Here is a 15,917-nt window from a genome sequence, read left to right as displayed (position 1 = left end):
TCCACATGACTGAACCGCGAGTCAGGAGGCGTGAAGGTACCCCGTGGACTGACCGTGTTGCGCTGGACTTTGGTTAGCTGGCACTTGAGGCAAGCACGTGTCCAGCGGCGGACGCCGATACTCATTTGAGGCCATAGATATCGCCTCGTGATGAGGCGCTGAGTCGCAAGTATACCAGAGTGTGACGAGGAATGCAAAGTGTCGAAGACTCTGCGGTGAAATGGTGCTGGAACGTAAGGGCCAAGACAACCGATAGAGGCGTCGCAAACGAGGGGAATCGCGCAGCCTGGAAGTTGGACATTTTCGAGCTTGAGGAAGTTCTCTTGAAGTCGCAGCACCTGAAGCTCGCTGTTGTCCTGTTGTGCAGTAGCCATGGCTGCAAAATCGACTGGTCGGTGCTTATCCATAGTTGCGTTGATATTTATTCAAAGCACGTCAGCAACAAGGTTGTCTTTGCCACTGATGTGCCGGATATCACTCGTGAACTCGGATATGTAGCCAAGCTGGCGGATCTCACGTGGGGTGTGGGCAGAGTTGGTGGCGCTTGATCGACACGTAAGTGGCTTGTGGTCGGTGAGGATATGGAACTGCCGACCATCTAGAGAGTGTCGAAAGTGCTTGACAGCCAAATAGGCCACGAGCAGTTCGCGACAGAATGTGCTATAACGACGCCCGGTCTGTGAGAGCTTTCGTGAGAAGAATGCGACCGGCTGCCAAACTCCGTCGACCAACTGCTGCAAGAATGTTCCTATGGCGACGTCCGAGGTGTCCATTGTGAGTGACGTGATGGTGTCGCTCTTTGGATGCGCGAGGAGCGTTGCGCTAGCCAGAGCTTCCTTGATGGAAGCGTTGGGCTTCGTTTGACTGGATAGAAGTGCGTGGAGTGGTTGCAAGATCGCAGCACAATGAGGAATAAATAGTCGGTAATAGTTGGCAAGCCCGAGAAATTCCCGCAGTTTTTTCGTATTTGTTGGTCGTGGAAACTGCAATATAGCTTCAACACGCGCTGCCGGTGGAGAGGTTTCACGCGAATCCACGTGATGGCCGAGAAAGTCCATTGACGAAATGCCGAACTCCCTTTTTGGTCTGTTTATGACTAGTCCATATTTGCAAAGTCGTGTGAAAACCTGACGCACGTGAAGTTCATAATCTTCTGGAGTGGTGCTGAAGATAAGGATGTCGTCGATGTACACGAAGCAGAAGGTCTTATCACGAAGTACCTTGTCCACAAACCGTTGAAAGGTTTGTGCGGCGTTTCGTAGACCAAAGGACATACGCGTGTATTCAAACATGCCAAAAGGTGCAACTATAGCAGTCCTCGGTACGTCGGAAGGCTCGACAGGTATTTGGTGGTGTGCCTTTACTAAGTCGATTTTGCTAAATACGGTGGAACCATGCAGCAATGCCGTGAAGTCCTGGATGTGCGGTATTGGGCAGCGGTCCAGTACCGTCACTTTGTTGAGGGCGTGGTAGTCAATGCACGGTTTCCAATCACCTGAGGGCTTGTAAACCATGTGTAGCGCTGATGACCAGGCACTGGAAGTGGGGCGAACGTATCAGAGTTCAAGCATGTGCTCGAATTCTTGGCGTGCAATCTTGTAGCAATCAGGAGCGAGACAACGAGCACGTGCAGACACCGGCGCTCCTGCTGTCACTATGTGATGAGTGACATTGGGCGTATCGGGTCTTCAAGAGATGGAGCACGAAAGAGGTCAGAAAATTCTTGCAGAAGTTTAGACCACGGCAAGGAGACTTTGGCATGAGCTAGTACGAGACGCAAGAGTGGCAAATTTGATGTCACGCCTTGAACGGTGAGGAGGGTCTCGGAATCCACGAGACGGCTATGTCGTAGGTCCACCATAAGCTTAAAATGCCAAAGAAAATCCCCACCGATGATGGGTACACGCACGTCGGCGATTAAGAAGATCCACCGAAACATGAGTCTTAGGCCGATGTCAAGCGTAAGAGACCTGTGTTCGTAGGTCCGTATGATCGAACCATTGATCGCGGTGACAGGTGGCGAGGTCTGGCGTCGTCGGCGGTCCTCTAACGTAGGAGGAACAACACACACTTCGGCACCTGTGTCAATGAGGTAGCAGACTTTTGTGACGTGGTCCGTGACATAGAATAGGCAGCTGTATGTCGAGCCTGAAACACTGGCCGCAGCCAGTGCATGGCCCATGCGTTTCCCGCAAACTTGCATGGCTGTTTGCAATGAGGAGCTCGAGCTCCGTATTGGTGGTGGTACTAGCAGACGCCGAGAGGCAGACTTGGCGATCATTCACGGTTTTGGCGCCGTTGTCGTGGCGCGTTGCGGTGGTGGTCTACCTTGAGCGCGCTCAGTTCAGTGGCCAACTGATCCACCTTGCAGTTGAGTTACTCGTTAGCTTGAAGAAGGTGGTCCAAGCGGTCATCGCGGACTGGCACAGAAAAGGTAGATTTACATGGTGTCTCGATCCCAGATATAGACAAGACACCGAAATCCATAATCTTATCGGCCATTCGCGCTAGTGAGTTGAGGGTTTCTGTAGATGATATGCGCAAAATCATCTGCACCTGTTGTGGTAGTCACTGTAATACGAGTTCGCATAGGATGGATGCGTCCAATGCAGCAGAGTGGTCCCCAATCAGGTGTCGCATGCGACGCAGGAGCTCCGTAGGCGTTCGGTCACCGGATTCTTTCGAAGTGAGTAGCTACTGCAGCCTACGCTGTTCTGACTCAGTTGTCTGGCGTATGAGCTCTTATTTAAGGGTGTTGTAGGGATTGTTATGAAGTGGAGAATGCCGATTGTCTCTTACGATGGCGATGACAGCAGGCGGTAAAGCAACGATGACGTAATCGTAGCTCGCTGTTTGCAACATTACCCGGTGTCGTCGGAAGTGTGGCTCGACGCTCAGAAACCAGAGTTCAGGGTCCGCCTGCCAATACTCCAGGAGCCTGAGGGTAGCGACGACAGGGTCAGGTACCATAGGATTCGGCGTGGCACCGCTGTTGGGTTTGGTGTCCATGGTCAGCCGAAATAAACGGGGCCGAAGAAGCAGAGTGTGCCGTGACGCTCGATGGGTTGACGAAAAGACGAGTAGGAGTACGTTGCCGCTCGAAGTCAGAGTCACCACTTGTAGGAAGACGTGGGGCATTTGGTTTCCTATGCATTTAATTTATCTCTGCTCTGGCATGGACGTCCACAGATGCTGTCGTTCTTGCTGGCGCCTTCTCTCGCGCTGGCTCGAACACACGGAGCAGCTGCGGCACAACTTCTTCGTCTTCTCCGAGACGCTGACGGCTTGTCACCTTTCAACGAATCTGTCTAACAAATCTTAGATGTCATTATTATGAGTGTCTAACAAGCTATTACTAGCACGGGGATCTGTTATGAAGGTTAGTATATGCTACTCTTGAGTCTTGTGTATTTTATATGTCATGTTGAGGTGGTATATGCAAAGTAGAGATAACATATTCTTTGGGTTAATATTTATTTAAAAGTCTTACCCCCTGTTACCTTCAGTACTTAATATATTTGTACACTGTCTATACAAAAAAGCAAAAGTAAAATATGTATCCTAAAACATAGCCACCCACTGGCACCAGTTGCATTCACCAAATGTAAGACTATGAGGGCTCTTAGAAGCACTTACAAGCTGCACGTGTTGCGTGGACTCATCGTTGTGTATGTGTGCGGTGCTGAGAGTCATCGGGGTCGATCAATTCAAGCTGATGCTATGTGGTGAGTGATGCAAACATGTCATTACCTTCGTACGAAGTTCCTTGCCTTTCTCTGCTCTCTAGAATTAGAAATAATTTGCTCTTTCCATTTTCATTGACTATTCTATGTTATTAGGCTTGCCGTATATGTAATTACTACTACGTATATCTGACTCCCGACTGAGGACCACCACTATATCTATTTACCAGAGTTTTACCTACTATTCCGAAATGCCAATGAATTAGGACACAGCCCTAAAGACAGCGCCAGTCCATTCTTTAGCAGTTATAAACTTTTCCCGTTTACTTTTTATGCACTCCAACCGCTCACGAAGCATACGCTCAACGAAACAGACACATAGCCGAATAGTTCACAAAACAGGAGTGCATAACTCGACAGTTTACAGGAGACGTCAAATCTTGTAGTGTGACCACTCGAAATCAGCTGAACTCCGACATTGCAAACACTTTGAAGCAAACATGTCAAAACAAAAGTGAGCGGGACAGGAAGAAGTTAGGGGAAAAAAAAAACGCTTGAGAAGAAGGGTTATCCAGGGCACTAAGCCGGCCTAAGCTCACAAGGTCAAAAAGTCAAAACCATGGCGTTTTTTTTTTTAATGGAAATATAGACTTTCAAACAGTTAGGTAAAAGGCCAAGCGAGCTATGAGTCATGTGAAGTTGAGAGCTGCTAAGCTGTCAGCTGGTATTCTAGAGTGCTACAGGACTTCAGAGGACTACAGGACTACAGAGATAGCGCAACAGCCTAGCGTGCAATGACAAAATTCTGTTGATGCCGGACCACTCCCAATCGTATATTTACTTGAAATATATCATAAAGAAGTCATTAAAAACGTAAAAAATAAAAAGTGTGGCATGCTGCCTTACTGGCGACCACCTGCCAGTAATGCACTCCCTCACCAGAGCAGGATTGGCCACCCTAGTGCAGTACTTGGCCACTAGCTCCCTTATAAAAGTACCAATCAACCATTGGCCCTCAGTCCCCAGCGGCTGCGAAGCAATTGTCCAAGGCGGTGGTCAGACCTGCGACGCAGTGAAGGGTGCTAAGAATATCTGGGTACGAACAGGCCGCGATTTGAATCTGATCTTGGCTGCCTTCAATGCTAGAACACTACCTAGTGAGGCTAGTCTAGCTGTCCTATTCCAGAAATTAGAGGGTATTCAATTGGATGTAATAGGGCTCATCGAAGTGCGGAGGACACGTGAGGCTTATACAGTGCTGAAGAACGGACACATCCCATGCTATCGTGAATTAGTTGACAGAAAGAAACTAGGAGTGTGCTTTCTTATACACAAGAATATCACTGGGAACATAGAGGAACACTATAGCACGTTGGTGAGAGGGTGGCAAGTATCATAATCTAGTTAAACAAAATGTACAAAATAACGGTGACACAGGCCTACGTGCCTACATCGAGCCATGATGATCATTTCGTTGCATGCTTTTATGAAGATGTATAGTCATCCATTAATAAAGTAAAGACACTGTACTATTTTGATCGGCGTCTTTAATGCCAAAGTGGGCAAGAAACAGGCCGGAGGCCATGCAGTGGGGGGATATGGCATAGCTTTAGAAATGCGAGAGGAGAGTAACTCTGTATAGTTCGCAGAACTTAATATTTTACGGATCTTGAATACCTTCTTCACAAAGCGTGCTAACCATAAGTGGATGTGGCAAAGTTCAAATGGCGAAATTAAAAATAAAACAGACTTTATTCTGTGTGCATACCCAGGCATCGTACAAGATGTAGAAGCAGTTGGCAAGATCCGATGCAGTGACCATAGAATGGTAAGAGCTCAAATTCACCTAGACCTAAAAAAGCAAAGGCATAAACTGATACGCAAAAAGCCAATTATTGAGCTACCAGTGAGAAAAAAAGTACAAGAATTCAGGTTTATTTTGGAATGAGTTCGAGGCTCTAAACAAGGTAACCGGCATTAGCATTGACACACTGAATGATAATCTTACTACCATCATCAAAGGCAGGAAGACACGATCTCTCCAATACTATTCACCGCATATTTACAGGAGGTTTTCAGCGCCCTAGATTGAGAAGAGTTAAGGATAAAAGTTAACAAAGAGTATCTTAGTGAATTGCAATTTGCAGATGACATTGCATTGATGAGTAACTCAGGGGACTAACTGCAGCTCATGGTTACTGAACTGGACATGGAAAGCAGAAGAGTAGGTCTGGAAAACAATTTGTACAAAACTAAAGTAATGTGCAACAGTCTCGGCAGAAAAGAGCACTTTGCGATAGGTGGAAAGACCCTGCGAGTTGTAAAGGAATATGTCTACTTAAGAGAGGTAGTTAACCGTAGAGCCGAACTATGAGGGAGAAACAACTAGAAGAACAAGAATGAGGTGGATCACATTCGGCAAACATTCTCGAATCATGAATGGTAATCTGTCACATACCGTCGAAAAGAAGGCATATAATAGCTGCATCTTGCCGGTACTTACTTACGGAGCAGAAACCTGGAGGCTTACAAAGAGGGTTCAGCTTAAACTGAGTATGACGTAGCGAGTGGTGAAAAGGAAAATGATAGGTGTGACTTTAAAAGACAAGAATAGGGCAGAGTGGTTGAGGGAACAAACAGGGGTTAACGGGATGCTGACACAACAACTTTGGCCTCATGTTTTTCTGCTGTAATGTGTTTGGGGCCTGTTAGTCAAAACATGACACATAATTTGCTGCAGCACCGACTGATAATTAATTACAGGCCCCTCATTATAAATCAGTAACAGTTTAGGTTTGAGAGAGCTCTAAAAACAAGAAGCCGCCGGGTGCAACTATCGCCATCTAGCGTGCGCAGCTCCCGACCACGTCAGCACACAAAACTGTGCCACAGTTCCGTACAGTCGGCATGAAGAATTACTTTTGAACATGAAAAGGGACTGCAGTGTCACCAAACGCAAAGTTTTCAAAGGATGCACCACGATCATGCACTCGCGACCAGCCGCCAAAAGGTATAGATTGAGCGAACAAACGCGGCTAAAAAAAATGGCAACTATGGCGTCATCATAACTTGTTTAATTGACTGCAGCCTAGTGACACGAAGGACATGAGGGAAGTAAGGGGTCCCCAATGTCCCCCCCCCCCCCTTCGAGAGTGTCAATGTCATGATGGAAACGAGTGCTCACGCAAACTTCAAAATTAACTTAAGATACCTTCCCAGCTAAATTTGCTGTTGATATTTTTCAGATAATATACGAATGTACACGGAAATTGACTCGCAGGCTATCTCGGTCCTGAGATTTTGTGTCAGTACCCCTTTAAAAGTATTATAGTTGAAATCAAGAAGAAAAAATGGACATGAGCCTGGCACGTAGCACGTAGCCAGGATAACCGCTTGTCATTAACCGTAGCTGAATGGATTCTCACAGAAGCCGAATGCATGAGGGGGGAAAAGAAAGTTAGGTGGGCCAATGAAATCAAAAAGCTCGCAGGTATAACATGGCAGCAAAAAACAGAAGACCGGGTTAGTTGGCAGATCATGGGAGAGGCCTTCGCCCTGCAGTGCGCAAATCAGGCTGCTGGTGATGATGATGAACCTATAACTGTGAACTAGGCACTCGTGAGATTTCATTCAGAGGCTCTTGATAGATAAATATTAAATTGGATGATTGTGTGGGCTTACTTGCATCGAGCTTCATGAGGACAGTCGGCCGGTCTAGGACAACATCGCAGCCCTCAAAAGGCATCTCTTCAAAGTGCTCCAGTTCAGCAAACCTGCTCAGAGTCAAAACCAGCATGTGCGTTATGCTGCTCCCTTTTCTTGTGCCTATGAGGACAGGGTTCATGCTCGTTTACATGATGAAAATTCAAGGGCTTTCAAGGACTTTCAAAGCTATTTTTGCAAATTTTCAAAAGACGACATTGTCTGTTAGAAACCCAACTAACACATGTTCAGGAAAAGATATAGGCTCGAAATACTTAGAATTCATAGAAAAAATTCTGGGACTCTTAATCTATGCCTTTAAAGGGGAACGTGGCTCCTAAAAACTTTTTTTTAATTTCTGGCTCAACCTCAACTAAACCCCGCTATATGAGGTAGTTTTTCATGCTGATTTCAAATCTGCAATTTGTTTTTGATAGCTCGAGTGGGTCAAGAAATATTATTGTTTTAATTTTAATGAACTGCCCATCTCTTATGGAAATTTTTGGCAATTTCACCTCAAGAAAATGAAAAAGTAAATGCATAACCCCAATGCTGAAGACTTGCTGTGGGGGGTGATGCTATTTTTTCCATTTGAAGGCATTTCGTAGGCAGGAAAATGGACACACACTTGTAATGAATATTTTACTCTAATTTCCTCTTATGATCATTTTTGATTGTAATTCTTAAACTGGTTCTAGAAAAATCAAAATAGCATCACCCCCTGGGCCATTTGAAGATGAATAAAATGATACAAATTTTGCCACTCTCACTGAAGTATAACATAGGAAAAACTCCCATTAAGCTGAGTAAAATGTGCAAAAACAACGAACTGAGAAAAACGCATCCAAAGTTTCCAGCAACTGTGACTTGCTAAAGTGAAGCTAGAGCAATATAAATGACACTTGACAGCTTGTTCCAAATTTGACATGGTCATTGCTGCATCTTACTTTTTGGTCAGTTCAGTGAGTTGCAAGTGAAAGGAATGCACGAACATTGAACATTACTGTTGCCCTTGCATATACAATAAACATACACAGTGCTCAGGTTGAAAACACACAATATTTATTTTCCAAGAATTGTCACCATTAGCACGAGGAAAGTTCTACAGCAGACCAGGGCTGTAAGCAGGGTTCTTTGTTGGCTTGTCATGCTTCGCAAGTGTTGTCTTGGTTGTGTTGCTGCCGTGATGCTTTCGCTGAGATTTTCGCAGCTCGTTTTTGTCTTTTTCAAGGCTGTGACGAACCAGATTGTAGCCTGCACTGCAGCCCAGTTTCTCAGCAATTTCTATATTGCTCTTCGTGATGCATTGGTTGAAGAGACTGGTGGCTTCTGCAATAGCCCTCCCTATGCTCCGCAAGGGTGCATGCTGGGTTTTAGGGGCCTGCTGCCAAATCACAGAGTGCAGGCATTCACTTGGATTCTGAGTGATCCTATCATTGCACCTTTCCAGGAACGCGCCATCACTTAGTCGCCTGAACACAGGCCCCAGTGCCTCGCTCACAAAATCAGGCAACTGTCCTTGTAAGGTGAGGTCTCCTCATATTTCGCCACAGCTCCCTGGTACTTGCACCAAGAGTCTGGGCCTTCAGGGCAGAGGTCATGCTTGGGTGCTTTATCAGTAGATGACACGTGCTTCAATGTTGCAAGCACAGCTCTCTGCATGCCTAGAAGGTCATTCCTGTGGCTTCTCAATGCATAACCGTAGTAAGAGGTGATCTTGATATTTGTCGCGTGAGCCTGCCCTTACCACCCAGCGAGCCACCTTGAGCTTTTTTTTTTTTTTTTCTACAAGTGTACATAGGGTAGCTCCCATACGCTTGTGCAGATGATTAATGCAGTCCTTTTTGGTTACCTTGATGTAACTGTAGACTTTATTTTCTGTGAGTGCATGGAATTTTCCACTGTCACCATTCGAGATCATAATCGTGTACCGATGCTTATGCTTCTCAAGTGACTGCCCAAACAAGCATTGCGCTGCCTTTACTTCCATATGGCCAACATTGCAGTCGACATTCTTCTGGCAGAGAGGTGCGTGCTGAATGAGTCAGGCAGAACATCCTGCCTCTCCTTACTTGAGTCAGGTGGTGCAAGCTAGGCAAAAGTTCGACAGTACGATATGGTCTATAACGAGACCACTGTACATTTAAATAATTCAGCCAACGCATATATCCAAGCTATGTCCGCACGTGAGCCAAGTGCTGTCATATACAATGTCCATGTTGCCGGGCACGTTGCCGAACTCTGAACAGAAGCTTTTGACGCAAGCAACGCTCGCTGCTTCGCACTCGGCAGCTATCGCACTGCACACTTCCTTCATTAAAGTCATGTGGCTTTGATAGGTCTTGTGGTGGAGCCCCCGATGCGAAATGTTCATCACGGCAAAGAAGTTTGACAGAGCCGTTACCCTCTTGCCGATGCTATTGATGGCCTTCATGGCATGCAAATTCACTTCGAATGGCCTTATTTTGGCGTCGGTCTCATTGGCTACACGTGGGGATGAAAACCACTCTTCGCGAAAGTCACAGCTGCTGCACGTGACGACAAGCTTTGAACACAACCTGTTCTCTCTCTTGCCCTTCGAAAAAGTCAGGCTTTTTTCCCCACACTCGGGACAAGCAACAAGCCGAAACAACAAATCTATCACCACCAGATCAACAATGCCAAATTCTGCCCCATTTTTCCCCCTCATTCTCCAGATTAATATCTAGTAGCTCGAACTTGCGTTCCGTCGCGCACTCCGATGCGAGGAATGCCTTCAAGCTCGCCACATTCCGGGCGGACTCAGCGAACTCGCCCTCGGAATAAAATGCCGTGTTGATGCAGTCTTAGTTGTTACTGGAAGTTCAAGATGATCCGACCATGAGACAATTCGAGGCGATACAGCAGCTGAGCTCCAAAGAGTGCACCGTTTCAGACACAACAGGTGCCCACGGCTGCACGTCGTCGTCGGAATGCAGCGTTTTGGCCACATCGGGCGAACTCGGCCGCACGTTGTCGGCTTTCTTCTGCGGCGCGTTCCATGGAAGCCTTCCTTTCTTGCCGTACGCTTGATGTGTCTTCTTTAGACGAGCGTCACCAGTCATGCCGGCAAAAAGACGCAAAGTCGTTGCGTCGTTCGTTGAGACTGAGCGAGAGGCAGATGGACACACGCGTGAGAGGGGAGCCAGCAGCCGACAAACAACAACCAGAAAAAAAAAATCCCACCCACCTTGGTCGCGTCAGTCAACAAGAAGCGAGAGACGGAGGGCTTGCCTGGAGCGTGCGCGCTTTGGGCAATGAGTGATTGGGAAAGAGGCATCACAAAAGGGGAAAGGGCAGCCATTCCGTTCATGCGACACTATTTTGAAGGGCGGCGAAATATGCACGATGAAATCAGCTTAAAGATGAGCTCAAGACGGCAGCAATCAACTGGCTGCTTCGCCGGCAGCGCACACGCGAAGTTTGAGGAAATTTTACTTTTCCCGGGGCATTTCGCGACTCCCGCGGCGACTTTATAACAAGTTTTAAGCGAATTTGCTCAAAAGACAAAGAATTCCACGCGAGCTCACAAAGGCTAAAACTCATGCTCGATAAACAGATCTGCATATGATTGTTGACGCTATTAAAAAAGCTGGCAAACTGAAATGTGATGACCTTCTTATGAAGCGGCCACCACAACACAACCTGCAAAAGACACACCTGTATTTAACTTACAGCACGAACTTCCCCAACATTAACAAAACCTTTAAACAACTATACAACATACTGCAACAAAGTGTACGTCTGAAAGGCGCATTCCCATCAGCTCCTGGTGCCATTTACCAACGAACACGCAATCTCAAAAACACACTTGTGAACTCCGAAATCAATACTTCAACTTCTAACAGTTCATACCGACCTTGTCTAAAGCCTCAATGTCTTGTATGGAAAGCAATGCAAGGTACAAGCAAGGCAATCATCACACAATCCACGTTTTCAACTAACATACAAGAAAATCTAAGATACGATTCCTCTAATGTGGTATATCTACTTGAATGCATCGTGTGTGGCATGCAATACGCCGGACAAACAGAAACACTCTTTAGGATTCGTTTCAATAATCAAAGAGCCCACGCGAAATCAGTCTCGAACTCACCTTAACCTTCCCTGCCACTCATTCAACAAATTGTATGTCGCACTTTTAGAAACAGGATTTAAATCAAACCGGGAACGGTAGTCATAACTCTTATGCCGATATAACCCTCTATTGCATGGCGTCGCATATTTGGCACATACCGTTTGCCATATTATTTTGTGGGTGTGGACTGCCCACTTGGGAATGTGATACCATCGGAGTAATTCTCAAAGTTATGCACATTTATGATGGTCAGCTAATTCCATATCTCTTGAGCAATAAGCAAAACAGAGGCAAGTGCATTTTAGGATGCGACATGCAACTCAAAGGGAACAAACACAAGAAATCGTTATTTTTTTTCTGTGAACACTTTCACCTCACAAACATAGAAAAAATATTTTAGATTACTTTATGGTCTCATAAACTCGAGCGCATTATTAGTTCTCTGCAGTTTCTCCGCAACTACATCAGGGAAACCGAAATCACTGCGTGCCAAATTTGGCACAGTATGAGCTTGAAACCCAAAATTAGTATCTTGGTCCCATCTGTTGAGTAAAACACAAAACAAATATATGTATTGCGTAGCCTTCGAGCTTCGTTTATTCAATTTTCTCCGCAACTGCGGCTGAGCATCGCAAACTTGCATTTATCATGTTGCAGATAGTAGGAAATTGTGCAGGAGGGGATATATGTGTTATGTGGTGAAGGTGTAGCCCGGCAGCGCAATGAATGCGTCCACATTATCACAGGTCACTATCACAAGATGGAATTTCATTGTTCGGTACGGTGAGGGCGAATCGTCTACCAACTAGCCGCCTGAAAAGCGAAAAGGAACTGAATTGTAAGGAACGTCACGCTTCAGAGGAACTCGCAACCACGTTAGATCATTGGGAGTTATCGTGTGTGTGTTAGTACGTTAACCGCACTGTGACATTTCTGTCGAGCATTGTTGAGAAGGGTCCAGCCCAAGAGTAAGCGCTGGTTTACCTTAGCCAAGGAGTTTCGTTAGATTGATTGCCCCAGCATAGTAAACGTCTACAACAGACACACGGGTGAATTCGACCTGCTGGACTCACTGCTTGGACTTTACCGCATCAGGCTGAAGGAGTGACACTTTCGAGTTTTTACGCATGAGCTAGATTCGTAGTGTGAGGGAGCATGTGCACCCAATCACCCTTTCCCCTTTTACGGCAGCATGACAGCCTAGTTGCGAGGACATGATTGTCCCTTCGAGACACAAGTCAATAAAGCTTCCTGGGAAGGGATGGAACACCCCCATGGCCGGTGCTCGCAATTACCCTTTCCCGGAGCACCAAACGGGTTTTCCTTTCCTCAGCGAGGGAACATATTCTCATCAGGGAAGAAGAAACCAGGAGCGTAAAGAAAACTAGTGTGCGGACAGCCAGACGCTCTTTCTGGCACCGGCGACGAAAGAAGGATGAACCCGGAACCCCCATTGAGTCAAGGACGACAACGACCGAAGTGTAAGCGTCTACACTTTTGTTATCTGAAATCTCTCTACACGAAATTTATGCGTTATTGCTAACCTATAGCAATAACGTGTTTTTTGTTGACCTAGCATGTTGCCTTATTCGCCCGAACCTGTGTATCTGCGATGACACAAGCTACAGAAAGGGGACGTTAATTTTGTATGGTACGACCGTGTGCGGCTGGAACATTAGCTAGGCTTCTGCATCAGCCGTACATAGGACAGACTCCCTACAATAGATAGTAGCAGCATGGCTACTGTACAGGAGGGTGCAGCAGCAACTTGAAAAGAAAGAAGTACTACTGCTGCTTCAATTCAAAACAGAAATTGCAGAATGCTTCGAATAGCAAGTTCAAGCCAAAAAAGCATGAGAACCGGTTGCATCACACAGCTCAAAAACATTCAACCTGACCAAGTCGGCCACTGGCCAAAATTTGATGAGAAGTGACGAAGATGTAGGTGGCCATCTTGCACAAAAAAGTAAGTACCCTATGAAAAGACAATATCCATCGGCATCCGAAACAACTCCAAACATCCACGGACATCATTGAACCTGTGAGGAATAGCAAATGGACATCCATTACAATTAGAGTTAAATATGTCTCACAAGGAATATCCTAAAGACATCCTGTCTAAACGTCCGCAACAAAATGCAGTGTGTTTTGTGTTCTCAACCTGCTTTGGCAATGCTCACTGTGTCTTGGCGCCCATCGCACACAAAATGAAACCAGCTACATTTTGCTTTGCTCATAGTTGATGATCAAGTGAAGTAAAAAAAATTGGATATAATGTACATATTGTAACAATTATTAAATAATAATGACGAAGAATATTTTCAGCATACACGTTACATATTAAATTCAAATTTCAAGTTTTCAAAACAGGAAAGCTGCGTGCGTCAGTGAATGACAGCAATTTCGATCAACTTTGTTCTTTAAAACACCGCGCCATTCTATAACTCTTTGAAAACCTAAAACAATGCAAAAAATAAATAAACGATACTCACTTTCAGTAAGTAACTCATTGAATCTTTGTTGTTAATTATAACATAAGAAGTTTGCATTTATTAAATTTTAGCAGAATAATTCACCATAGTTGAGTTGCTTTGCCTTTTATTCTCAGCAACTGTGTGCGAGTGAATAACGTGTGGCACTCGTGATTTCTACCTCTGCCATAGCCTGAGCTGCGAGGTTCAGCCACTCTACAGCAATAATATATGGATAATATATTATTATAATACAGCAATAATATATATAATACTAATAATATATATAATAATATTATAATACAGCAATAATATATAAGAACCTTGAAAGGTCTCAGAAGCAGACACAAAGGTAAGTTCATATTCTTCGAACTTGCGGTACAATGTTTACGAGCGCCAAAATGGGATACCTGCAGGTTTCCTGGGTACTTCGTTTCGGTGCCACGTTCGAGAAAGTGTCGCAGCTAGCCTCACGATATCATCTTTCTCCACAGGCGCTTCTTCGGCTTCTTAACAGGATGGCTACGACCCACACCGACAATCACGGAGTGCCACGCCATAAGCTTGACCAGATGGCACTTAGCACAGACTGAAGACATAGGCCTAACATGTAGAAAGGCAGACAGTAGAGTTTTCTATGAATAAACTAAAGGAAACTCTGGAGCTAGTACATATGGGAGCTGCAACGCACAGCACTTCAGCGAGCATGGGAATGATGGGTAGTACACAAATTTAACCAATCTTCATACTTTCGACTCCGTTTGGCTTCGTGTGGCTTGGAGCTGCTTCGCCACATGACAAGAATCAGCAAACGTTCAGCAATTGCACTTCCCCTCCTTAACCTTTCAAGTCCACCTTTCAAACAGGGTCAGGAAGTTTACAACGATCCTTATTCTCATTCGAAACCAAACCAAAACACAAAGAAAACAAAGCTACAAGTGCATTTGAAGCCCGCAATCATGAAGACTATGCGAATTTGTGTGCTACCCATCATTGCCATAGTTGATTGATCGTAGCACCAGAGTGCCCTCTAGTTAACTTTAAGAAACTATGGCCATAATGACTGGGTTACAAGAAATGTGAGCAAATGGCTCCCATCGGATGCTGACTGACGGCAACCGCATGACTGCGTCAAAAACTTCTTCCACAGACAGTGAGTTTTCGTGACTGAGCGGACACCACAAACATTAATACTGCTACGTAGCTGACATATAGGGATCAGAAGACGACAACGAGAAAGTGGTCTGTCGGTTGTGCGTGCTGCGCTCCATTTCAGTCGACACCATATGCATCAGTTTGAATATAGATTTTAAATAGACACGCCTCGTGTCATTTTTACGTAACATCTTTGTGGTGGACGTGCTGGGTACTTCCCCGTCTTCATCACGAAGTTCCACAACGATCGCATCATCATAGCTCCAACCATGTCACAGGTTGAACAACCATCATCTTCACCACCTGCCCCTTCCGTGACTTCTACATACGTCGTTCTACCTCCTGCTCGTGATCCCGGTGTATTTTCCGGTCAGGATGGCGTTGACGTCGATAAATGGATCAACCGGATCAAACGGGTCAGCGCAAGCTATAGGTGGGACCCGACTCTTATGCTTGCCAATGTGCTTTTTTACTTCAGAAGAATGGTAAGTTGGGCTAGTTGGTACTGATCCATAAGGTATGTAACTGCGCAAAAAACTGACGGAAACAAGAAGGAGAGAAAAAGGACAGACAAGCGCAATTCCTCGATGGCCCGCCGTGAGTGTGGTTCGAGACGCACGAAGCGGAGATTACAAACTGGGACTCCTTAAAAGAGAAGATCCGCGACCTTTTTGGCGACACCCTTGGGCGGCAGATCACAGCGCGGAATCAACTGGCGGCTCGTGCACAGACGTCGACGGAGTCGTACGTTGCGTACATTCACGACGTCATCGCCCTATGCCGCCAGATTGACGAGCACATGAGTGAGTC

General features: G+C 45.7%; 1 protein-coding gene across 7 annotated transcripts in view; it reads right to left on the bottom strand.

Annotated features, from left to right (window-relative positions):
• LOC119164608 (EGF domain-specific O-linked N-acetylglucosamine transferase) overlaps positions 1-15,917 on the bottom strand; it is a 387,898-nt gene that overhangs the window by 222,675 nt on the left and 149,306 nt on the right. For all 7 annotated transcript variants that reach the window (XM_075882748.1, XM_075882746.1, XM_075882744.1 and 4 more), the window contains exon 7: positions 7,365-7,456. In XM_075882748.1, the coding sequence (XP_075738863.1) occupies positions 7,365-7,456 (92 nt within the window). The remainder of the gene's footprint in view (positions 1-7,364; positions 7,457-15,917) is intronic.

The sequence above is a fragment of the Rhipicephalus microplus genome, unplaced genomic scaffold (genome assembly GCF_043290135.1).
Source record: "Rhipicephalus microplus isolate Deutch F79 unplaced genomic scaffold, USDA_Rmic scaffold_13, whole genome shotgun sequence".
In the NCBI taxonomy this organism is placed as follows: Eukaryota; Metazoa; Arthropoda; class Arachnida; order Ixodida; family Ixodidae; genus Rhipicephalus; species Rhipicephalus microplus.
Note: the sequence above shows the minus strand (reverse complement) of the source record. Positions and strands in the feature narration are given on the sequence as shown.